Here is a 24,038-nt window from a genome sequence, read left to right on the forward strand (position 1 = left end):
TTCTAGTGAATAGCCCCTGCAGTATGCATTTAAACTCAGCTGCCCAGTTCTTGGGACTAAGTGGAAGTGCACTCTGACTCACTCCTACACAGGATAAGGCTGGTGCACTGTTTCCTACAATGCCTGGAGAAAGGGGAGTCAAGCTAAGAGCACATCACATCCTTGATCTGGCACGGGAGGTTTGTTAAGTCTTTAGCCATAAAACAGACAAAAGCTGTAATAAGCTTGGGGAAAAGGTTTATTTTAAACTGGTTGCCAGTTAATATAAAAATCACAATCTCTCCCCCATAACTTTAGTTTTGGTACAACAAGATCCCTTTGTATGGAAGCTGTTTACAGTTTTAAAAATCCTTAACACAGTTTAGTATAAGCATCTGTGTTGAAGGTATTTGGCTACAACTGCTCAATTGAAATGTATGATGAAGCAGGGCTGTATGGCTATTGCCCACTCCTGGTGCAGTGACTAATCTGGATATTAAATGCAGTTGTGATACAATCAAATACTCACTCCAGTAACTTGTTAAAAATACAGTTAGCTGAAAACTCCAGAAGACACCACTGAGTAGCACAATACATGTAACGTGGAGGAGGTTGGGTTTTCAAAATATAGCGTACACCTACCACCACCAATAACCCAAGCCCTCTATAAATACCTGCCAGTTAGGTAGCAGCTGAGCCTGGTTCATCCTTTACAAAGTAGTGATGTTGCAATTCTCTAGAAATAAACCATGTCTGTCCAGTGTTTAAGAAATCTGTGTATACAGCATCTCCTCTAGGGCTCCCACGGTGGGCTTCGTCTTCCATCAACTTCGGTCTCCACATGATACAGGACATCTGCCAATGTGTGCTCTACAACAGCACCCCAGCCCATGTCGCTCAGCTGTCAGGAAGGGGAAGAGACAAGATTACAGCAGCCCTGCTTTAATTACTTGGGGTGCAGGGCACAGCTTAGCACTGTGCTGTTTTCTATCACTTCTCTGATGGGAAATGGGTTAACTTCAGTATAAAGACACCTTACTTCTGTCTCACAATTTTGTGTATATAGCAATGGGCATAACTGCCTTCAAGAAACGTTTTCTGCTAAATATACCCTATGGAAAAGGCAATAATCCTTAAACTACCAGTGTCTTACACTAAGCAATGAAATCCACATCCAGGGCTTTCACCCACTCTAATCTAGCTCATCCCTCTATTTTAATACCTGTTAAGAGTTCTGTAGTCCAATTCCTTAAGATTTATTGGGAAAAGCACTTAAATCCCCCACCACACAATAAGGTTGGCAAGCGTACGCTCTTTTCAAAGTAGAGAGCTGGTGGACAAAGGAAAGTTCAAGGAATACCTGATGCAATACCTTCCATTTGTGACCGGGGTCATACTTTCACCGATGGAACACTGGCGTTGACATGCTCTCTGAAGCATCGCCTTAGACTGATCTAGAGGCAAAATGCTGCTTTCTACCTTCCCCAATATTTTTAGATGCAACCGTAACATTTGAAGACATTGGTCTGATCCAGTCTGGCAATTCCTAGGGCAGTTTAGTCTAGATGCTTCAATATAAGGGACTGGAGGCAGATGTGGGATAATGTGACCATGTTTTTTGAAAGATATACTCCAGTTCAAAAAGGAAGTAATTCATGTTAACCAAGTAAATGTCCAATCCCTCTTTGGATTTTTCTAACTTGCTCTCAACAGAGTCAGAAGTAGGAGTCTGCAATACAGGGTAATGGGAAAAATTTTAGATTTTTTTCCCCTAATTTTTACTTCCAGTAAATATATTGGAGGTGAAGAGTGCCTTGTTTTAGGAACTGCACTTCGAGCACATAGTCTAAGGTTGCACATGTAAACTACAGGGAAATAATTAGCAGGATCCATCAAGTACCTCAAACTAAGATGGTGCTTTTGGACTTTTAAAACCCAGTGTATTTTTCCCCTCAACAAAATGTTGCTCAAATACACACCTTGGTAATGTAGCTGTCCTAATGAAGTTAGCAGAAAGTTACCATTAACGCCTCCTTGCCACCCTCCAAAAGAGAGCCAGGTGACAACTGAGTGGTCCACTCATAATCTTGAGCTCTCTTGCTGACAGAATGGAGGTACAAAAGTTGAATTTAAACCCTATACCATGTTAACAGCACAAGAAAAAGCAGATGTAGTTATGAATTAGTACTTACGGGACGGTAAGTGATATCTCTTGGAGGGTATTTGAAGTATGGTCCAAAGTTTACTGAAACCTGTGACAGGGAGATAGATCTATTTAGCATCAGATGGATGTGCACAACAGGAAGCAAAGTAATACTAAAAAACAGGTAGCCAGGGAAATTGCTCACTCAGCATTTAACAGGCTGGGCGGTTTTAGGTGACATGGAAAGCTAGGATCTCACTCACCACAGGTAAATGCTTTGCCTCAGCTTTATGGAGATTAGTGATGCAACAGAACTAAAGTTAAGAGCAGCTTCAAGTGGCGTCTCTTTATACATCTACTTGCAGCCCACAGTAGGCAGATGAGCTATTGCAAGAGTGCTCTGAAAGCACTAGGCCCACATCACTGGAATAATCTTAGTTCTGTTTGACTCCTCCCCGAATGCACGTTCAGATGGTACACTGGTATAGGTGGGGACCCTTTTTGTTGTGTTTGCACATTGCCTAGTTCAATGCGGTTCTGCTCCACAACTGGACTTCCTACGTACTACTTCAACACAAATAATACACTTTCTGCCCCCCGAGCACCACAAGCTGTACCTTTGCCTCAGTATGTACCTACCGTGCAGCCCTTATACAAAGAAATGGCCGGGAAATAAACACCTTCAAAAATCTCTTTAAAGGCAACTCCTTGGCTGACACCATTTTTATAGAAGATTATCTGCAAAACGGAAACAGTAACGGAATCAAGAGGTGTTCATGCTTTACTGACTAGCCCTACATTATTTGTAGCCACCCTCCCCCAATTTGTTGTCTTATGCATTAAGGCTTTATGCTCTGTTAGCAACTCTCTCTTTGTTTCATTTTGCAAGATGCCTTGTCCATTTGTGACTGAAAAATAAGTCAGTCTAAAGTCTTGCATTCCACGAAACATAACTAGCTGCAGTGTTATTACAGGTCAAAGAAGGTGTAACCCAAGCTGCATTGCTTGCTTATTCAAGTCTGTGTAAGCCTAACAGAGACCATCCAACTTGACATCTTTGTAAAACTGTGTGATAAGATTCAAATAAATGAACACCAAGAATCTTAAGTGAAAATCTGCCAAGGACTGTACAGTGAACCTGTTCAAGAGATTGGTGGTGCTCTATGGATTTCTAAAGTGTCTGGGCTCAAGTTTCCACCCCACTCCAGACATCCAACTTACTTGGCTTCCAGGAGTTTGCTTTAGGCTCTTCTCTGCTTTATCCACAAAGTCCTTCTCTTCAAAATACAAGTAACTTTTGAACTTGATCAAAGCCTAAAAAAGGTAAGCAACAGATCCAGGTCTGCAAGACATTCACACTATTACTTTTAGTAATATTCTAGTTAATGGTAGACAGATGCGATAGGATTGGTTTAGTACACAAGCCCCTGGCAACTGGAGACCCAGATATAACAAATGTCAGGTCACCAATGACAAATGAGGCTCCATTAAGTATGGAATAAGAATTCTGAACTAGTCCCCTTGGCAGCATTTCTGTAGATTGGCACATTCATGGAACCAAGACATTTATGTGCCTTACTGAATAACTGGGAGGTAGTCAAGCTCATCTGACCCTCGCTTGTAGCATCTGGAATTGAGGTAAGGACTGTTGTAAAGCATTTGGGGCTTTTAAGACTAGTCCTCTAGACCTTCACACCACGCTACTTCCTTAGTCAGTGGTAAGAGTTAACACGTCATTATTTGCCTCCCACTCAGTTAGAGGGATGCTGGTTCATCATAGAGCCTGGGCAACTGCAAGACTGAGGTTCGGACAAGCCCCATTTTCCACTGTGGGTTACTGCATATTCAAGTGTCGGGCCCCGTTTAGCATAGCCAAGGTCTGGTATAGTTAAACAAATTGAGACCAGCTAGGCATAGCCTAGAGGAATCCAGCTTACCTTATCTTTATAGGTATCAGGCAGTGACTTTGCGGTCTCTGTGTCTTCAGGAAGACTGATATAAAAACCCAGTACATCTCCTTGCCCATAGCCAGCTGAATAGTGTTTGCCTATGGACTGATGAAACTTTGTTCCCTTCTTGCTGCGCCAGGAGTAACTGAACTTGTCATAGCCTAGGGGAGCCTGAAGGTTCCCTGTAGAAAACCAGAGGTCAGCCCTGGAAGCACCAGACCCTTTTCTTCAGGACCATGCATGAAAGTAACTGTTTCTACAAGCAGCTCGGGTTACCAGGCACTAACATCTAATCGTACGAGACATTTTTTCCCATCCAGGCTACATATTTCTATGGGTTTCAGTGCAAAGTTTTCCACTTAATACTGAAAATATTTACTTCATAAATATTCATGACACACATGCTGTTGGCTCTTAAAACTATGGCACGGACTGTTGAACTGGGCTAGAAGGAGTTAATAAATCCTAAATGATTAGTGAGGCCCAGCAAGCAACAGTGAAACGAAGAATCTGCAGGACTAATCTGTACTCAAGCAGAAAACTAGGTGCTCGGGCACTATGACTCACTACACAATATTGCAAAGGGTTTGCAGCAGCCCTGCTCCAATCACATTCTCAGAAAAATACACTTAAGGGTTCTAGCACTTCCGTAACCAATCAACATATATTTCCTCTCTCATTAGTACTTGGGCTTATTGTTCAGGGGTCTGAGCTACTCAAAATGCAGGAAATGAAAACAGGAGCAGGACGCTTTGCTTTGTTAAGGGGTCTTCAGCAATTACTTTACCTAGTGGCTGCGACCAGCCAAGTCTGGCAGCTGTGTCTGGAGGCATCTCATCCACAGATATCTCAAAGTACCAGTCTCCCTTCCGCACCCCATGCGAGGCTCGTACCATAGAGTATCCTTTCTCTCCAATAACGGTCAGTCTGTCATCGGAGATCTTTAGCTGAGGTGCTACAGTAGTTAGAAAGACAGATGCGATTTGTGATTAACAAGCGGGTGAGCGAACCGATCAAAGGTTGCGAAGCTCAGTTTAACATCCATGTCTGTTTCCCAGCACAATTATGTCTTGAAGCTTTACTAAACAGACAGTGAGGTTACAGAGAAGATCTGTAGGGGAGCTGGCTATCTAGCTTACCTCGATCATGCAATGCTAGGAGGACTCGTTCATATAGGCATGCTCTGTAGAGATCTCCAGGAATAGGTTTTCCTGCCCAGCAGTCTAGCTCCAGTTTCTCTGGATCAGGCGCATGGGGGTCAGGCTCAGCCAGAATGTAACGATATCCATCTTTATTAAAGGGGTGCTCCAGAGGGTAACCGTGAGGTGGCAGGCGCTGAGCAGAAAACAAGGGGTCACTGGAAGAAGCACAAGGAAAAATGTTAGCATTGACTTCAGCATAATTGCCAGGAACCACACACCCACACGAACAACATTCTAACAATTTCCTTAAGCAAAGCCACCCTTCAAATACTTTCCCCTTCACTGTCTTTTACAGACATGCAGATGACTACAGCATCCCACTGGTGATGAGCTTAAGTGGTGCTCAAAGTGACAGTTTCTAAACCAGGTGGGCATATATTCACGTACAGGAAGTTTATATTATATGATGGTCTATATCTTAGTGTGAGGACAGATTATATCAAAATGTTAGTTTGAATGGTGGGAGATTAAAGTTTATAACAAGGTTGCACCCTCTTCATTTCCAAATAGCATGTGCAGAACTGCGTCAAAGATGGGAGGCACTTATTCCGTCATTAAGACAGACCATCCTCACAACTCTGGCCGATACAAGAGTGTTCCCTGTATTTTCCTGTACTTTGTCCGTTATTTCACTTAGCCTGTGTCTTTCTATTCACCTTCTGGTTTTCTTGGCTGTTCCTGTGGTCCCTCCGTCTTGCTGTTTGCGTTTTGCTCCTCTTCCTTTCCCACTACCTCCTGCTGGAATGCCCCCTTTGGAGAGAAATCACCACAAATCCACATCAGCTAGTGCTTTATATGCAACGGCTGGTGATAGAAGGAATCTGTGAGTGCAGAAACTCCATGTGTGTCACTATCAAATGGCTTCATTAAACAAAAAACATTCAACTTCTATATAGAAGTTTGACACCATTCAGAGAAAACTAATCTAGCAAAAGAAAATTTATCTTCAGTCTCTAATCAGTTTTAAGAGAAACATGTGGATAATAAAGTCAGTTTATCAAAACGCATTTAACAGGAGGAAACTCAACAATTTTATTACGTGAATTACAAATCTTTACTTGCCCATAGTTTTCTTTTCAAATGGTATCATTTGTATATTTAGTTTGAGAGCAAATGTTGACACACTTTCATGGAAGTTCCAAACACACAAGGACAACAACGGATTTAATTTGTTTTTGCAGAAATAACCGCGCTCCCAAAGTTGACTTTTTTCCCATTTTAAGCAGACTGTCAGTTGTCTCAATGATTTACAATATGCCTGCAATACACTTTGACACACAATATCTGCTTCAGCAGTAAGCACTTAACGTTAAGTTCAATATAGAAAATGAAATACACCAAAATGGGGAAAATAAAAAGCAATAAAAGGTGTTTCTCTGCAGTGTTTCCAAAATTGTTATTGTTTGCAATGTAAATATTAAGAGCAAGGCATTTCATGTTAATATTAATGTCTTCAACACTAGTTTCATCAAACTGCAGGGTAAGACAAAACATTGAACATCTAACACCAGAATCATGCCAAATAGTGTCTAACTCCTTTAATGTATTTGATAAACCAAATTACTTTGAACCTGTATTGAATATTATTATTATTTAAGTAATAAAATAAATCACATCCTCTGAGGAAAAATATAGCTTACTTACATTACTGACCTAAAAATGAAAGAATACACAATTTTGCTCTACTGCAGTGAAACACGTTTAACAACTGCGTAGTGTACTGTAAAAAGTAGCAAGCTTTTAAATTATCAGCATACCTGTTGCAGTGTAAGGGATTGAGATCTTTGAGGGATATCATATTCTGCACAAACATGAACTGATCTAAACTGCACTTGTTTGCAGCTATACTGCAGATTACTAACACCTTAGTTTGTCATAGTAGGTTTATAAATCGCAAAACTAAAGCTACTCCAGCATGTCTGAATTTTACCTGACCAATAGCACAGTGTAAATTTTGTGCTTGTGTTTAATACACCAATTCTTCAGAAGCCAGTTATTACATTCTGAACTTGAGTTTGGTATCAAATCGAAATTGAATCCTATACGAGAGAACAAATTAAAGTGAAAGAGACACTTTATATCAGTCATGTGAGGCAGAATATGACAATTTAAAAGCTTCTAACTGCTAAACATTAAAAACTGGAATTACAGTTTCATATTAAATATTACTGCAATCATTTTTAGGACACGCTTTAGATTTTTAATTCACTTTAGCTTCTAAGACAATTGAGCAAAAAGCTTTTCCAAACCACAACAATACTTAAGTTTTAGAAGCTGAAAGGTAAATATTCACCTCCCAAAGAGGCTCCACCTGTAGGGACAGAAGTGGCACCATGTATTTCTCAAATTTTAATAACTAAGGTAAAACATCACCAGTGCATGAAATGGAGACAATATACACTTTAGAGATCTGCAGTGATGGACAGGTGCACAATTTCTTTTTTTTTTGGTGTAAAAAGAGAACCACCTCAGGCTGGGCACTAGATAACGCACGTAGGGTTACTGAGAAAGGGTTTAACACCGTGCACAACCAGCAGGTTTTTGGTGGCTAGTTTATATTAGGCAACAGTAAAAAGTTTGCCTCACACACGAACGCTATGTCTACACTTTGAGCTAGGGGAGTGACTCCCAGCTTGCACAGACATTCTCACGCCAGCTGGAGGAGAGCTAGCGTGGGTATAAATAGTTGTGTAGCCGTGGCAACACGGGATGCAGCGGTGGAATACAGATCCACCTGAGCCATGCTGCCACAGGCACGAGTACATGTTGGCAAGCAGGCGATCACTCCTCTAGCTCATAGTATGGACAGAACCGAAGAGATTACTCCATCGGAGTGGTCATTCCACTAAGAGGGAGAACACTAAGCTGCAAGTGACCATTACATGGAAATGTACAATGGAATAAAGCTTCCCAAGTGCTCCTGAAATCTCAGAATGAGGAAAATGGGAAGTTTGTGGGATAATGTTCTGTCACAATTAAACACCAACATTTTGGGGTTGGACAGGGAAAGAGGAAGGCACACTTTGTTTTCAGTGGTGATATCAGGTTTTAAAACAGCTGTCTTACAAGCACATGTGTACTACTATGGTATGACCAGCTGTCTAAAAGCGTGATCATCTTACACATCTGTGATCGGGTAAAGACTAATTGATATCACAACAGAAAAACAAGACAGATTTAACTTGGCTCAATAAATTCTGGAAATAGCAGTTACAAGACTATTTACATACAGGCTAGTAGGTGTTTAATTTTTATTAAGCTGTAAACGTTAAATATAATCAAGGGTGTGTTCAGCTGTAGGACTTTAAGAAATGTGAAATATTCCCAAATATTCAGCACATTTTCTTTTGTAAAATTAAAGAACTTGCCATTTAAGCTTCCACTAGCAGATACAGCATTGCTCTGCTTCTGGTTATCGTATGCTGGACCAATATTAGCAAGGTCCTGAAAAAGAAAAACTCAGTTTAACAATATTACAGATTTATGGGCAGGTTGGTACTTACCACTCGTTCTGAGAGCGTGTGTCTGGTTCAAATTCTGAGCAAGAAGTTTTTGCTCTTCAGGATTTCCGAGAACTGAAGTGCTACTGAAACTTTAGCAGCATGGCATAAAACAAGTTCAGAGCAGAAGTCTTGCATCTTATACCTTGGGATGATTATGTTTTTTCTAGTTTTATAAAAAGGACCCAAACTACACAGCCACAGCCCCCTGTGGGTCAAGCTCTTGCCATTTTTATTTGTGCTAAGAAACTGTCACATAGCATCAGTAAGTTACCAGTCTCTGGGATTGTGTACCACATATCTCATATAAACAGCTAGGCATAAGTTAGTAGAGATTTTAAGCCTTCCTATATCCTAGACACATGCTGGCTGAAGGACAAGCCTTTTAAAAACAGAGGCAAGATTCCTGCATGCATTTTGAATGAATCACAACAAAAAGAATGAGGAAAACAACAGGACAGTCTCCATTGCTAAAGGCAGGAGATTACATCATAATGTTACCAGAACGGCATTAAGAAAGGGTATTTTTGATGCCATCAGAGAGTTCAACAAGGGCCATAAAAACAGAGATACCTTTTAAAAGCCCTTGCACGCACTAGAAAATAAAGCATTAGCACCCAACAATAGTAGACTATCACGCATCCTTTTCGGAATTATTGCCAAATCATGTCATTGAGCCTGGCCAGGCAGCTGGTGGGTGGAACTCCCAACATTCCCATATTCTTTCCACTTGAATGTTCCTCCAGCAGAGTTGGAACAGCAGCACAGCACAACTGCACAGAATGTGCTAAAGAGGACAAACAATTGGAATTTGTATCAGAAAAGTTAACTAGGTCCCTGGGATTAAATTCCTGGTGGGACTCCAGTTTCTTATTGTAAATACATTCTCAAACAGCAGGCAACATGTATACATTCCAAATGTGTGTACTTAAATGTGCCTTTTTACATTTATAAACACACCTTTCATTCAATGCACATTCATGTACCACAATCTTTGGCAATGCAATACGAAGTCCTAATGCTCAAATGCTCTTAATATTAGTTACAAGAGAACCATGGTGCAGAAGGGAGAACTTTCTCCCTGCCTCAATCACGTACCTGATCTAGTAGCCCAAACTTTGGATAATCGTCCTCTGGATCTTTACTACCTGGGTCTGGATGCTCTTTCACCAAGAACACATCCCTTTCTTTACACTGAAATGTGGGAGTTAAAAACACCTTCAGAAGACCAAGTCATGCCCAAGAATAACTGTGTAAAATTTACAGTAGATACACACCACAAAGTAAGAAGTCACAGGGACAGTATTAATGTTTGGACTATTTTTCTAGTTCAATTCTAATTATCATCAAATAAGACTATCAGAAAGCAGCTCAATCATTAATAAAGATCCTCTGCAAATTGAAACTTTTAGTTACTTACCATTGTTTTTACAATGTTATTTGGCCAAGTCATTTTTCCAGGTCTCTGTCTAGTTGTCATACACTCCCAGTACTTGTCAATAAATGGTATAATATCCTATTTAAAAAAAAAAAAAAAAAAAAGGTAATAAAATGAGGCCTTAAAACAGTTATATGATAAGAGTTAAAATTACTTTATTAAGCCAACATATCTTTCAACTCCAGATCATACACATTATAATTGACCTATCAGAGCTGGTGAAACTGACAGCTCATACTGTCAATTTTTGTCTGAACTTGTGGATCTAGGCAATTCCCTTTTTGTCAAGTCATAACTCACGTTCAGGTGTAACTGTCTAATTATATCTGTACCTTGTCTTTTGAGAACATAGTTTTTGGGTGCTCATCTTGTGTCCTTGACTGCCACGTCAAGTTGGCCAGAGCACTAAGGCACATTTCCTTCAGATCTTAAAAACAAAACAAAAATATACCAAAACCACAGTTACATTCTTGATGAAGGTCAAGTGTATTTATATATAACCATAAGGTTGGTAAATACTAAGAACACAGCAGATCTAATCTTAGATGAACTTCCATTAGTTGGCCTCATATCTACAATATCCTGAGTTTTGGAAATGTGGGTGCTAGAGCAAGTTATGTGCTCATAAACAAAAGGAACCTGGGCTGAAGGCAAGAATTCTACCAGCCTAAGAAATTCATTTGCACAATGGCATCCTCCAGGTCTAGAGAAGTCAGCTCTCCAGCAGAATGTGTTGCAATCAGCACCGCAAATCCTCACCAGACCCACAGACAGACTTTAATCAGCTACAGGACAAAGGTCACGCAGGACCATTCCATCCCCAACAAAGATTCAAAGAGGGGAAGAAAATCAAGCTTTTGCAGTAAGTGTTTGTTTTTACTTACTTGCTTGTTTTCTTAGAAAGTATGTGTTCCCACTGTGATGGCAGACATTGCAATGGAAACTGTAGTTGGTCATGAAAGGCAGACATGATCTGTGAAACAGCAAAATCATTTGACACTATCCACAGCTTTTCCATTACATCAGAAAAAGAAAATGATTACTCTCTGTCTGCATTAAAAAAGTCACCCACGCACATTCACAGATGTTTTCATCAGATTTGGTAACTCAATGTCAGCAACAATGAAAACTATTAAATTCTGGAAAACGTGAATGTGGACTAAATGTCATTTTTCTGTTTTAAGAAGCAGTCCTGAAATTCAGCCACCAAGGTAAGCCGAAAGCAACTCAGGGGCCTTTAACAATGAACCATGGATTAGTCAATGTACACCTATAGCTATAGAAAACTTCCCCATAAAACACTAACCAAGCCCATTTTAAAACTAATTTTTATTTAACACACATTAAAGTTACCTTTAAAAAGAAGATTCCTTAGACACCTCACATATCAATTGAATTTACTTTCCATTTACAGTGTCTCTCTACCTTTTTGCTCTTCAGTCAGCAAATATAAACTAGCCGACACTCTCCTCCCTCCCCTGACCCCTTTTTTAAGTCAGTTTCACATTTGTCTCATGCAGTAGCCCAAGGCTGCAAATACTTCAAGAGAATGTCTAAATGCAAACAAAGATTTTTCATAGAACTGCAAGAAAAAGATAAATAATTTGTGTTACGTAAAACTGTTGTTTTATTATTGTTTACATAGCTCTCAGTGTGCTAGACTGTACACAAACAAAATAGGAAGACAAGGTCTTTTCCCCAGGGAATTTACATTCTAAATATTTCCATTTTTGTTTAAACAAAAACAAAACAAAACTTAGATTTAGCACTTCGTCTACCTGGCAGCATCTTTTCAAAATGTATTGATTTGACTGAGTTTAGGATCTGAATCTTTTAATAAAGAAAATTCTTCACTCCATCACCTTTGCGATGTAACAAAAATGTTCAGAATCTCATGCAATGCCGTATAGTAGAACCCCAGAGTTACGAACACCTCGAGAATAGTGATTGTTCATAAATCTGAAATGTTCACAACTCTCAACAAAACGTGAAGGTTGTTCTTTCAAAAGTTTACAACTGAACATTGACTTCATACAACTTTGAAACTTTCCTGCAGAAGAAAAATGCTGCTTTTAACCATCTTAAATTTAAAAGTACAGAAACAGTTTCCTTGCCTTGTCAAGTCTTTTTTTTTTTAAACTTTCCCTTTTATAGTAGTTTATGTTTAACACAGTATTATACAGTATTTGCTTTTTTCTTTCTGGTCTCTGCAGCCGGATTGTGTACGTCTGGTTCCAAATGAGGCGTGTGGTTGACTGGTCAGTTTGTAACTCTGATGTTCATAACTCTGAGGTTCTACTGTATGTGTTATTTTCCTTAGCTCTGCTTCACTGAGCTTTTTAACTTTTTGGAGTCTGTGAGTGCATATGGTTGTTAGGTTTGCCTTAACTGGGAATTTCCTCGATTTTTAGCGATTGCACTGATACAAAAATTAGTCCTGAACAACCCTAGCGCTAAGTTAACTGTGCTTTTTGGAGGCCTCCCTCAGCTGGAATCGGAAGCATTTCACAAGTAAGTATACCATGCCTGGGTTGGAGTTTGTTCTTAAAAAACAAACCGCTATTTTACAGAGAAGTTCAATAGAATTTAGAGTAAATTCTGGAAGATACAAAAATACTATGGTGCTGGGGGGCCATAAGTACCTAGATTTGAAGAGAAGAACAGCTTATATGCAGAGTACTAAATAGAGTTATTACATACGTAGTATCAATGCCAAAGGTGTCCGCTGTGAACCACTTTGTACAAATCCCGCACTGCAGCTCTATCTCCCCAAGCTGTCGCCCATTCTCTTCATCCACTGAACCCGTCTGAGTGTCCAAGACTTCAGAACTGTCCCCAGCACCTTCCTGCAATCATAACAGCGTTAACAGATCTGGACTTGATTAAACAGAGCGCCAAGAACAATCCCATGTCAATCAAGTCACGTTTCATCCATTACAGTCCCCTGTAGAGATTGCTAAAGTTTAAAGGATCGAAAGATTCCTCCTTATTTCTTCAAAATGCCAACAGTTGAGGTACAACTCTGCTGTGAATGGGTCTGAACTATTGAATGGCATCAGACAACAGAGACAGCCACACAAGCTTCTCCATGGAAACAGGTGACAATTTTAGCTGCTGAATCAAGGATTGGCTTTTGCATAGGTGAGCAATATAGCATGGTAAGTTAAGGGAGGGGAGATTTAGAGGTGAATAAAAGCCAAAATGAGAAAATATCTCTCTCTGGACTCAAGGAGTACATGTTTAATTTTTCATATACAGCAATGGCTTCTAAAATGTAACTTTGTGAAGAAATTCAGACTGAAATTTCAAATTGTTCACAGTTCCAGCATTTTCATTCTATCACTAGTCTGAATGCAGCTGTCCCCGAGCCAATATGTAACTTTAGTCTTTCAAGACCTCTGACATTTCATATTTTGCCAGGCCACTGAGAGCTAACTAGTAACATTTTACTGGTGCCTCAGGGAAAATATTTTCCATTTTAAATTATATTTCCCCTTCTCTTGTGCTAATCATCAGTGAATAAAGGCCCATTATACTAGTAAAGACAAAAAAAGTTTTCTGCAAGCATCTTTATGACAGTTTCCTCCCAAAGCAATAGGTGAATCAGGCCAGGTGTACTAAGCTTTTTTTGTTGTTATTAAGTATCAAAAGAACATTTAAAAAAACAAGTTTTAGGTTTGACCACCAGAGAAAATACATTGGGCAGGATTCTCTGCCACCAGACACTTTGTGTATCCATTTACATCTGGGCAGAGGCTGTAAGATGCTACCAAATAAGAATGCACCACACACACAGGAAATTTATGCCTGCAAACGACTGCAGGCATTTTTTATATTTTTTTGCACTGGCTCTGTCAACACTGGACTCTACAGATAGGGCCCTACCAAATTCACGGCCATGAAAAACACGTCACGGACTGTGAAATCTGATCTTTTGTGTGCTTTTACCCTATACTATACAGATTTGCTGAGGGAGACCTGCGTTTCTCAAATTAGGGTCCTGACCCAAAAGGTAGTTGCAGGACGGTCGCAGGGTTATTTTTTTTGGGGGGTGGGGAAGAGAGTCGCAGTATTGCCACCCTTACTTCTGCACTGCCTTCAGAGCAGGGTGTCCAGAGAGCGGCGGCTGTTGGCTGGGCACCCAGCTCTGAAGGCAGCACCCTGCCAGCAGCAGCGCAGAAGTAAGGGTGGTGATAGCATACCATTCCACCCATACTTCTGCGCTGCTGGCTTCAGAGCTGGGCAGCCAGAGAGTGGCGGCTGCTGACTGAGGGCCCAGCTCTGCAGGCAGCAGTGTGCCGTACCAGGCCATCCTTAGCTCTGCGCTGCTGCTGGTGGCGGCTCTGCCTTCAGAGCTGGGGTCCTGGCTAGCAGCCGCTGCTCTCTGGCCGCCCAGCTCTGAAGGCAGCACCCCGCCAGCAGCAGTGCAGAAGTAACGTTAGCAGTACCGCAACCCGCTCCTACAATAACCTTGTGACACCTCCCTCCCTGAACTCCTTTTTGGGTCAGGACCCCTACAATTACACCACCATGAAAATTTCAGATTTAAATAGCTGAAATAATGAAATGTATTATTCTTAAAATTCTATGACTGTGAAATTGACCAAAATGAACTGTGAATTTGGTAGGGCCCTATCTATAGGCAAGGCACAGGCACCTACTAAGTTCTCTATTCTTATTCTGAGCAACCACACAGAAAAATACATACAGATTTCCTTTGGTAGGCCAGGTCTTACACCAGTTGTATAACTTTACTCCCGCTTGGCATAGGTGTTAATGACTCCACAACCTGCCAGGCCTATGTCCAGCCCACGGAAATATTTTGTACTTTACATACAATTGATTCAGTTCATTCGTGGGGCAACCCCACTGCGGTTAATGAAAACACCTCAGGGATAAGTCTAACGTAGCGCATCGGTGTCCCGTCTGCATGGTCTGACAGGTTACACACACAGGCTTTCTGGCACACAGGCAGGGCAGCTGGAAGGCAGTAGTGAGCCGGATCCAGACTGCAGAGCACACACACGAGCAACGTGCCACGGGCACCACACTGCTACGCCTGCTTTGTAACGTGCCAGTGTCTAAAGGCCCCATCAGGGATCAGACTCTCCTTCTGCCAGCTGCTGCACTGACCGAGGAAAGAACGGCCCCTGCCCCGAAGGGATTCCCCCAACCCGCTGGGGACTTGGTGCTGGCACCCCACGGCGCTGCCCTCCCAGGCCCCGCAGAGACCCCGGTCAGCAGCACTCACGTACTAGGGGATCCTTCCCATTAGAGGACTCAGTCTCCAGGCCGGCGGTGACATCGACCAGGGTGGTGTCCCCCCTGCACGGGCAGGAGAGAGAGGGTGAGACGCCCCAGGGGTAACCGGGGGGGGGGCCTCCCCCTCCCCCGGGGTAACCGAGGGGCCCCCGCTCCGGGGGGGTGCAGCGCCCCGCCCCCCTCCCCCGGGGTAACCGGGGGGCCCCCGCTCCGAGGGGTGCAGCGCCCCGCCCCCTCCCCCCCAGGTAACCGAGGGGCCCCCGCTCCGGGGGGTGCAGCGCCCCGCCCCCTCCCCCTCGGGGTAACCGGGGCCCCGCCCCCGGCCTCACCCGGTCTCGGAGTCCCCGGCGCCCTGCTCGGGGGGTCCCGGGGGGTCCCCGGCCGCGGCCTCCCCCGCCGCCTCCCCCTCCTCCGGCGCCGCCACCGCGGTTGCTCCCGCCGCCGCCATCTTCCTCCCGCGCAGCCGCGCCAAACTCACACCTGGGCTCTCGCGAGATTTCCCTCCCCCTCCCGAAAGGGGCGGTGGGAGCGCAGCGTCCCACCATGGAGGGCCAGTGACGTCAGCGGGCCTTACCGTGACCTCACCTTGCCACACCGTGACATCACCCCACCGCGGCACAGTGACATCACTGTGATGTGCAGTGACATCACCTTGCCACACCATGACATCACCCACTGCAGCATAGTGACATCACTGTGCTGTGCCGTGACATCACTGTGCCACGCTGCGTGCTCCCCCACCGCCGTGCAGCGACTCCCCCGCCTGCGTCGCAGTATCATGACCCCATGATGCTGATGTCATACTGCTAGGCTGTGACTTCAGCAGGCTCCCAGGAACCTAGGAAAGGCAGGAATCTGTCTACCGCTGAAGATAAGCCGTTCTGCCAAAAGGCCAGCTGCTGACCTGAGATGGCTGCAACTCATCGGTTTGTCTCCATTAAAATGCATCAGTATCACTGGTTTCAGAGTAACAGCTGTGTTAGTCTGTATTCGTAAAAAGAAAAGGAGTACTTGTGGCACCTTAGAGACTAACCAGTTTATTTGAGCATGAGCTTTCGTGAGCTACAGCTCACTTCATCGGATGCATAGCATCAGTATCACTATTACTTTGTCCTGCCTTAGTTTACTTCCCCTCCATCCGCCCCAGTTGCGCCTTTCCTCAAACTAAAGCTTTTAAACTCTGAAGAAGGGATATGTCTGTCTATCCAGACCTACCCCAATGGGGCTTTGATCCTCCATTGGAGGCCGATGTCAGGGGTTCTCTTTCCGAGCTCCCACAACATGCTATAACACTCCATGGTCCAGCTGTGCCAGACAACTGGTTTTCTGCATATAAAAGCCAGGGCTGGTGTTAGGGGTTAGCAAATAGGGCAATTGCCCAGAGACCCACACCACAGGGGACCCTGCAAAACTAACTTGTTCAGGCTTCGGCTTCAGCCCCAGGGGATGGGGCTGAAGCTCGGGGCCCTGAACCCCATGTGGTGGGGCTTCAGCTTTCTGCCCTGGACCTCAACAGGTCTAATGCTAGCCCTGGTTGGCAGCCCCTGTGAAACCTGCTTGTTGCCCTCCCTGAGGGCCCCCAGACTCCTGGTTGAGAACCACTAGCTTATAGGAACTACTTCAATACAGGTAAGGTTTATCTCAGATCATAATCTAATAGAGGGAAGTGGTTCACAGATGCACTAGCCAGTCTCTTGCAGTGTAATTACTACTTCTATTGTGACTTTCATCTTCAAAGCACTGCACAAACAAACATCACAGACAATGGGGCTCTCATTGAAGTCAATGTCAATAGTCCCATTAACTTGAGAGGGACAAAGGCCTTGACCATCCCAGCATCCATGTGAAATACTATCCCTATCTTACAGGGGGAGAAACGGAGGACTAGAGAGGCAAAGTGACTTGCCCAGGGTCACATAATGATTCACTGACAGACCCAAGAGAAGAACTCTGCTGTTCTTGGCTCCTGGTCCTGTGCCCAGATCCCCAGCCTTCACAGCCTGTCAGGAATTGCCAAAAGGAATACGAATCTTTTCTCAAAAGTTTGCAATATTTTCCACCGGAGAAGGAAAAGCCCTGTGATTGAATGAGCCTTAGACATCAAAGGAGAATTCCCATCTGTTCAGCGAGGCCCTCTGAAGTGCTATGTGATTGGTTTAAAACATGGAACATCAAAGGACGAAATAACTGCATCAACCTTGCCATTAGCTATACATCCACCTTTGTACCAACTGGGCAAGAGTTGGACAAATGCCTTCCCCAACTCAGTATGCACAGACCCTGTCCTACACCAGTGCCTTCTAATGACCCATCTCTATGCCCAGGTACACTGCCTAGTGATCCTGGCTAGGTGTGTGGCCAAGTAGTGATTCATTAATATTCTATCCTATTCATGTCCTTACGCTGCAGCCATCACCATGGTCTCTTCAGAATTGGTCTTATTTGGACATTTAAAACCTCCAAATGTCACGCTGAGCTAATTGACTATGCAACCTTGCCTTCCTGTTTCTGTCAGTCTGGTCTATGCCATGTTGTCCTGCTGCCTATGGTCCCTTTTCCGGTTGTAAAGTACTTGGGGCCTGGACTGTCCTTTTCTTTTATGTTTGGATTTTCCTCAGTACGACACCCCCTAGCCCCCCACCCCAGTCATGATGGGGGCCTTGGAGTGCTACAAATATCCAATTTACCAAAGACGAATGTCCAATTTACCAAAGAAACCAAGGTCTTCCTGGTATTAGGACCCATCTGCTCCCCTCTATTATATAGCGGTTTGGGGCTCAGACAGAAAAAAAGCAGGAAGAAATAGCCCTGTACAGAAGCAAATGCTGTCTTATCATCCCATATGCTTTCTGTTATTTAGAGTCTCAGATCAGCTCTTTTATTACTTTGCTTGGTCTCTTTCTCAATTTAACAGTATCACTAAGGTACTTATCACCTTGGTATCTGAACACTGATAGTGAAGATAAGATTGTCACATATAGTAACTTACAAATAGGAATGGCACAATCTGGATAAAGGTTGAGGCAAATATGCTCATTTATTAAAAGGGGGGGGGGGAAAGGATCATCTAGAGGGATCTTACCCAAATTTAGGGAAAGATTTTTAAAAATGGGTTACTCCAGTTAGACTCCTAAATCCAGACTTAGGTACCAAACTCAATTAGCGGGAGTTGACCTGTATAATCAGGTTATTTCTGTGGGTGCCTCGATATGGACTCAGGAGCTTTACTTTGGGCACCCGTTATTGCAAATCTTAGCCTCCTTCTCTAACTACTCTAAGGTGCCACAAGTACTCCTTTTCTTTTTGCAAATACAGACTAACACAGCTGTTACTCTGAAACCTATCATTGTCCAGTGACACCTACGTATTTCAACGATGAGAGCTGTAAGAAGCCATAAAATGAGGGCAGAGTTGTGGAGAGCAGTCCCTGCTGGGATGCTGGTGGACCCTTCCCTCTGAAGTGTAGAGTGGATGTCTCTTTCAACGGAGTGCACTAGTTCCAGTACTAAATGCTGGGCTCAGTAGGAATCACTGGGTGAAATACTATGGCTGGGGTTATGTTGGAGGCCTAGATGATTGTGAATTTGGGAAGTCACTGCAGTCTACATAAATAGTAACTAATGACAGAAGGCAAAGCAAAGGCCCACCTTGGCCAGGGAGGAAATAAAAGGGATTGTAACAATGCCCTGGAGCTGCCTTCTTGCCCTGGAGTTCTCATCCAGGGGAGCTGCTGTCCAGCCTGTCGGTGCTGAAAGTCTCTCCCTTAATTTACCACTAATGGCATCCTTCCATCTCTCTCGCCCCCAGACACTGACCAACCCCAGCCTCCTCCTGCCCTTCCTTCCTCAGGCCCCTGTCCAGCTTCCTGATCTTCTCTCAGCCCCCTACCCCCTTCCCATCCATCTCCTGCATCACCACCACACTGTGTGCTCACTGCTAGTCCAGTCTCCCTCGGTCGCTCAGGGCCTGTCAACACTGCACCTGGGGAGGCCTCCAGGCCTAGGTCAGTGGTAGCAGAGCTTGTGTAGATGTTATGGCTCGGGCTGGAGTGGTGGCTCTCAAGCCTGGGGAGGGGACATCCCACATTGCCAAGCACTGAGCCCGACAGCAGAGGTGTGGAACTCAGACAGGGAAATCCTTCTGCCTTACCCGCAGGGAATCAATTCTGGCCCATAAGAGGCTGGGAAGTTGAAGCTGTGGGTTTCAGATGTGGCAATCTTGTGGGCTTGAGTCTCTCCAAGTCCTTCTGGCTCGGGCGCTGCAGGAGTATACACAATTCTTCTCACCCACATCTCTGCTCACACCAGAAACTCTCCATCTGGGTGGGTTATTCCATTATTGTCCAAAATGGGGTTTCTTGCACCTTCCTTTGAAGTACTTGGTACCGGTGGCTGTTGGAGACAAGATGTGAGACTGAAAGGACCATTCCGATGATCCCCTCTCCGACTGAGTTCTATGCATGCACTGGGAATCGAGGTACGTTGCCTGCATCAGAGTGTAGCATTTTGCCCCAGTTGAGTTTAATGAGTCTGTTTCCCTCAGAGCGAAAGCAGACTTTCAAGATCAGTCTGTCTGAAGTCAAAATTCTCTTGGCTTTAAATGCCTTTAAAAGCCATCAATATTTTGAACACTTCAAAAGGAAGAAACAAAAATGTTTTTTTCATTTTCCTAAGTGGCTGTGGGACCATAACTGGACTCTTTGATCCTGAGCTACAGACAGAGCAGATCCTTGACATTCTGAGCATGTGCAGAGTTGAGTGGGGAGGTGGAGAATGTGCATTTGGTACTCTGCTATGCTTCCATCTCCATCCAGAGCCATTTCAATCGGTGCTGGATCAGATACCAATCAAAATCATGTGTCAAGAAATCCGTTGCATTTTCATCCTAAAATGGCAATATGGATCATCTGTTTGAAGTAACTGATTTATAACAAACTCCTGCTAGCAAGATGAACAGGAGCATTTAAGAGGTATCAGTCTCCCCCTTTACTGTATCTTACAGCTCCCTATGCTCTCCTGTTTGTTGCTTTTCCTGCTACAACCCTACCCTTTTGCCCCTTTGCTGGGTAAGTTACAACAGTTTACCCTCACATTAAATTCATATTCACACCAACTTACTCATGTGCAACTTACAGTACCTCTAAATTCAGTGCTATGAGCCATATACCATCATTAACATAGATCAAACTACTTCTATTTTAATACTAACTTCTAGTTTAAACAACTACTATTTTAATAGGCAGCAGTTTTAAAACAAACAAAAGGAAGTATTTATTCACACAATGCAGTCAGTCAGTCAGTGGGGCTCTTTGCCAGAGGAGGTTGTGAATGCCAAAACTATAACAGGGTCCAAAAAAGAACTAGATAAGTTCATGGAGGACAGGTCCATCGATGGCTATTAGCCAGGATGGGCAGGGATGGAGTCCCTAGCCTCTGTTTGCCAGAAGCTGGGAAGGAGCAACAGAGGATGGATCACTTCATGGTTACCTGATCTGTTCATTCCCTCTGGGGCACCTGGCATTGGCCACTGTCAGACGACAGGATACTGGGCTGGATGGACCTTTGGTCTGGCCCAGTGTGGCCATTCTTATGTTCTTCTGAGCTTTATACATAGATGAATATATTTTAAGCCTGCATCAGAAAAGGCCACCGATTTTCATCGTGATTCCAGTATCAAGCCCATAACTTGTAGTTGAACTACAGCATATTTTTGAAAGACCTCCAGTCTTGACTTAGAGACTTTTACGTGGTAAAGAATCCAACCATTCCAGTAACGGTCTCGCCAATGCAGTATACAAAGCGAATACTCCTTCCCTACTCCTATCTGATATTCCCCAGCTTATGTTGCATTAGCACTGTTAGCAACAGCATGACGCTGGGAGATCATGTCCCGTGACCCCCCAAATCCTTTTCAGTCACTGCTTTCCAGGGTACTTCCCCACCCCATCCTTTAATTGAGACCTACATTCTTGGTTCCTCGATGTAGGACTTTGCATTTGCCTATATTAAAACACCTGCTGTTCACGTGAGCCCAGCGTACCAAGCAATCCAAGCCGGTCTGTATAGCTGACCTACCCTCATCATTAGTTGCCACTCTACCAATTCGTGTGTCATCTGAAAACTTTACCAGCAATGATTTTATATTTCCTTCCAGGTCATCGATAAAGATATTGAATAGCATTGCGCCAAGAACAGATCCCTGCGGGGCTGTACTGCAAACCCCTCCTTTGGAGGAAGATTCCTCACTTACAATTGCCTTGTAAAAATCGACCAGTTCGCTGGATTTTAATCTACGTAATATGAGCTATACTGATTTTCTATAGTGCTCTTACTGGGCAAGTCTAAATCAAAATGCTTTATTCAAGTTTTTCCATGTCAACACAATGACCTTTATCAATTAAACTTGTAATCTCATAAAAATGATATTGAGTTTAGCTGACCAGACAGCTGTGCCGATTGGCATTAGTTATGCTACCACCTTTTAATTCTTTACTGACTGAGTCCTGTATCAGCCTTTCCATGATTTTGCCCAAGATCAATGTCAAGTTAACTAAGCTATAGTTACCTGGTTCCTCTCGGTAGGCCAGAATAACTGTGGTGAGAATATGGACAGTGTGTTTCACAAGATGGGGGAAATATAGCCCCACTTCATTCCAGATATTGCATGCTGGGGAAAAGTTAATAGCAGTGGAGAGCGCTGGAATCTTGTATGTTAACTGCGTGCTGGGGAGAAATGGAAAATAGACCTAAAAGACAGTAAGGAAAAGAGAAAAGGAGGACTTGTGGCACCTTAGAGACTAACAAATTTACTTGAGCATAAGCTTTCGTGAGCTACAGCTCACTTCATCGGTTCCACTGAATGCATCCGATGAAGTGAGCTGTAGCTCACGAAAGCTTATGCTCAAATAAATTGGTTAGTCTCTAAGGTGCCACAAGTACTCCTTTTCTTTTTGTGAATACAGACTAACATGACTGCTACTCTGAAACCAGTAAGGAAAAGAGAAGATTTACTTCTCTGGCCGCTGGGTGGCAGTAGGAACCCACGTAAGAGACCAGCTCATGGGGACTTGCCTGGAAAGAGAAAGATGAATGCTAGAAAGCAATGTAGTATAATACGTTCCCAGAGACAACATCCCTGTATTTGCATTAGGGAAAAATGAATCCATGAATAATAACTCTGCCTGAGTAAAGGGAAACATGCAAACAATACTGCCACAAAATGTCCAAGCTTAAAATGTCTGTAGCAGACAGACATCTTTTTATGGCTCCTTAGTGTCAGTGGACCCCAGAAATACTTTACTTTTGCAATTTTAGACCCAGAGTAACATTTTCAAAAGCATGTAAAGTGACTTAGGAGCCTAACCCCCATTGAATTTAAAGTAAGCTCCTAAGGCCCAGAGCCACAAGGGTATTTAGGCTCCTAACTCCTGTTGATTTTCATTGGGGCATAAGTGCCCATGTCAGTTTTGAAAATAGGACTTAGGTGCTTTTGAAAATGTTCACACCTGGCTGAATTTGAGGCTGCTCCTTGAACAGCCTTGAAACCCGCAAAGTTGTACCTGCTTACGTCAGAGCTAAATGTTTCGGTATATATGCGCTCAGGGATAAGCAAGAGGGATAGAACTTTTTTTTTAAAAAGTTCTGTTTCAATAGAGCTACTGATCTGTGTTACACAAGTTCTACCATTTCTTTCAAACTTTATGCCTGGCTGATCTTACAGTTGGTTGGACAGCTGTGCGCTGCATAAAACAAACTAAAAGCAAAACATAACAAGTGACAGAACTTGCTTTCCAGGCCCTCACTGATTTCCAGCACTTTCTCAGAGCAGAGGTTTTCCAGCCTATTCTGCATTATCTGATCATCAAGATAGCAGCTTCCCTTTTAATTATTACTAATTCTTCTCTACAACACCTAAGGCACATTTTAAAAAAAATGGATTTACTTCTATTCCATTTGAGTCAGTTTAACTATCGCCATTCCTGCCTCAAACATTCTTTCCTGTATGCAGACACAGTGTCTGGCCCAAAGAGTGTACACATCCGATGAAGTGAGCTGTAGCTCACGAAAGCTTATACTCAAATAAACTGGTTAGTCTCTGAGGTGCCACAAGTCCTCCTTTTCTTTTTGCGGATACAGACTAACACGGCTGCTACTCTGAAACTCTGAAAGTGATTCCAACACCTTTCTCTGTGAGAAACCCCAGAGGGCAGCCCAGGGAAATTGCGCTCTCATGAAGGGATAGGTTTCCTCTCCCCTTCTATTCAATGAGTGCAGTGTGTGAAGACACCGGAGAGATGGTGAAACAGCCTGGACTGCACGGATACACTAAAAAGGAGGGGTCATCATCAAAGCTGAAGGAGACTGTAGCATCCAAAACGTGTGGCTGACAGACCTGGGTGCCAGCAAGCCAGCTGCTGCAAAAGCAAAAGGAGGTTGCCATGGTAGTAGCAGCAAAAGGAAGTACTGGGAACGTTTGCCGGCCTTTCAGCAAGGTGGACTCCAGTTGGAGCCGTCACAGCTCATGGGCACAAGGACCTTTCCCCATCTGTGGCTGGCCAAGAGATGG

General features: G+C 43.5%; 1 protein-coding gene across 6 annotated transcripts in view; it reads right to left on the reverse strand.

Moving 5' to 3' along the window:
- Window positions 1-220: 220 nt before the first annotated feature.
- Window positions 221-24,038, reverse strand: part of ASH2L (ASH2 like, histone lysine methyltransferase complex subunit) — a 49,279-nt gene continuing 25,461 nt past the window's right edge. For 2 of the 6 annotated variants that reach the window (XM_043536510.1, XM_043536511.1), the window contains exons 2-17: window positions 19,623-19,864; window positions 15,467-15,536; window positions 12,912-13,057; window positions 11,096-11,184; window positions 10,544-10,638; window positions 10,194-10,289; window positions 9,872-9,967; window positions 8,642-8,717; window positions 5,930-6,023; window positions 5,211-5,428; window positions 4,859-5,026; window positions 4,060-4,253; window positions 3,344-3,436; window positions 2,762-2,860; window positions 2,172-2,231; window positions 221-880 (exon numbers count right to left, since the gene is read on the reverse strand). In XM_043536510.1, the coding sequence (XP_043392445.1) occupies window positions 773-880; window positions 2,172-2,231; window positions 2,762-2,860; window positions 3,344-3,436; window positions 4,060-4,253; window positions 4,859-5,026; window positions 5,211-5,428; window positions 5,930-6,023; window positions 8,642-8,717; window positions 9,872-9,967; window positions 10,194-10,289; window positions 10,544-10,638; window positions 11,096-11,184; window positions 12,912-13,057; window positions 15,467-15,536; window positions 19,623-19,765 (1,845 nt within the window). In that variant the 5' untranslated portion in view covers window positions 19,766-19,864 and the 3' untranslated portion in view covers window positions 221-772. Of the gene's footprint in view, window positions 881-2,171; window positions 2,232-2,761; window positions 2,861-3,343; window positions 3,437-4,059; window positions 4,254-4,858; window positions 5,027-5,210; window positions 5,429-5,929; window positions 6,024-7,566; window positions 7,585-8,641; window positions 8,718-9,871; window positions 9,968-10,193; window positions 10,290-10,543; window positions 10,639-11,095; window positions 11,185-12,911; window positions 13,058-15,462; window positions 15,537-15,802; window positions 15,965-16,377; window positions 16,452-19,622; window positions 19,865-24,038 lie in introns of those variants that run through there. The other 4 variants (XM_037886256.1, XM_037886258.2, XM_043536512.1 and 1 more) reach the window with 4 other exon arrangements.

Source organism: Chelonia mydas, chromosome 26 (assembly GCF_015237465.2).
Source record: "Chelonia mydas isolate rCheMyd1 chromosome 26, rCheMyd1.pri.v2, whole genome shotgun sequence".
Classification (NCBI taxonomy): Eukaryota; Metazoa; Chordata; order Testudines; family Cheloniidae; genus Chelonia; species Chelonia mydas.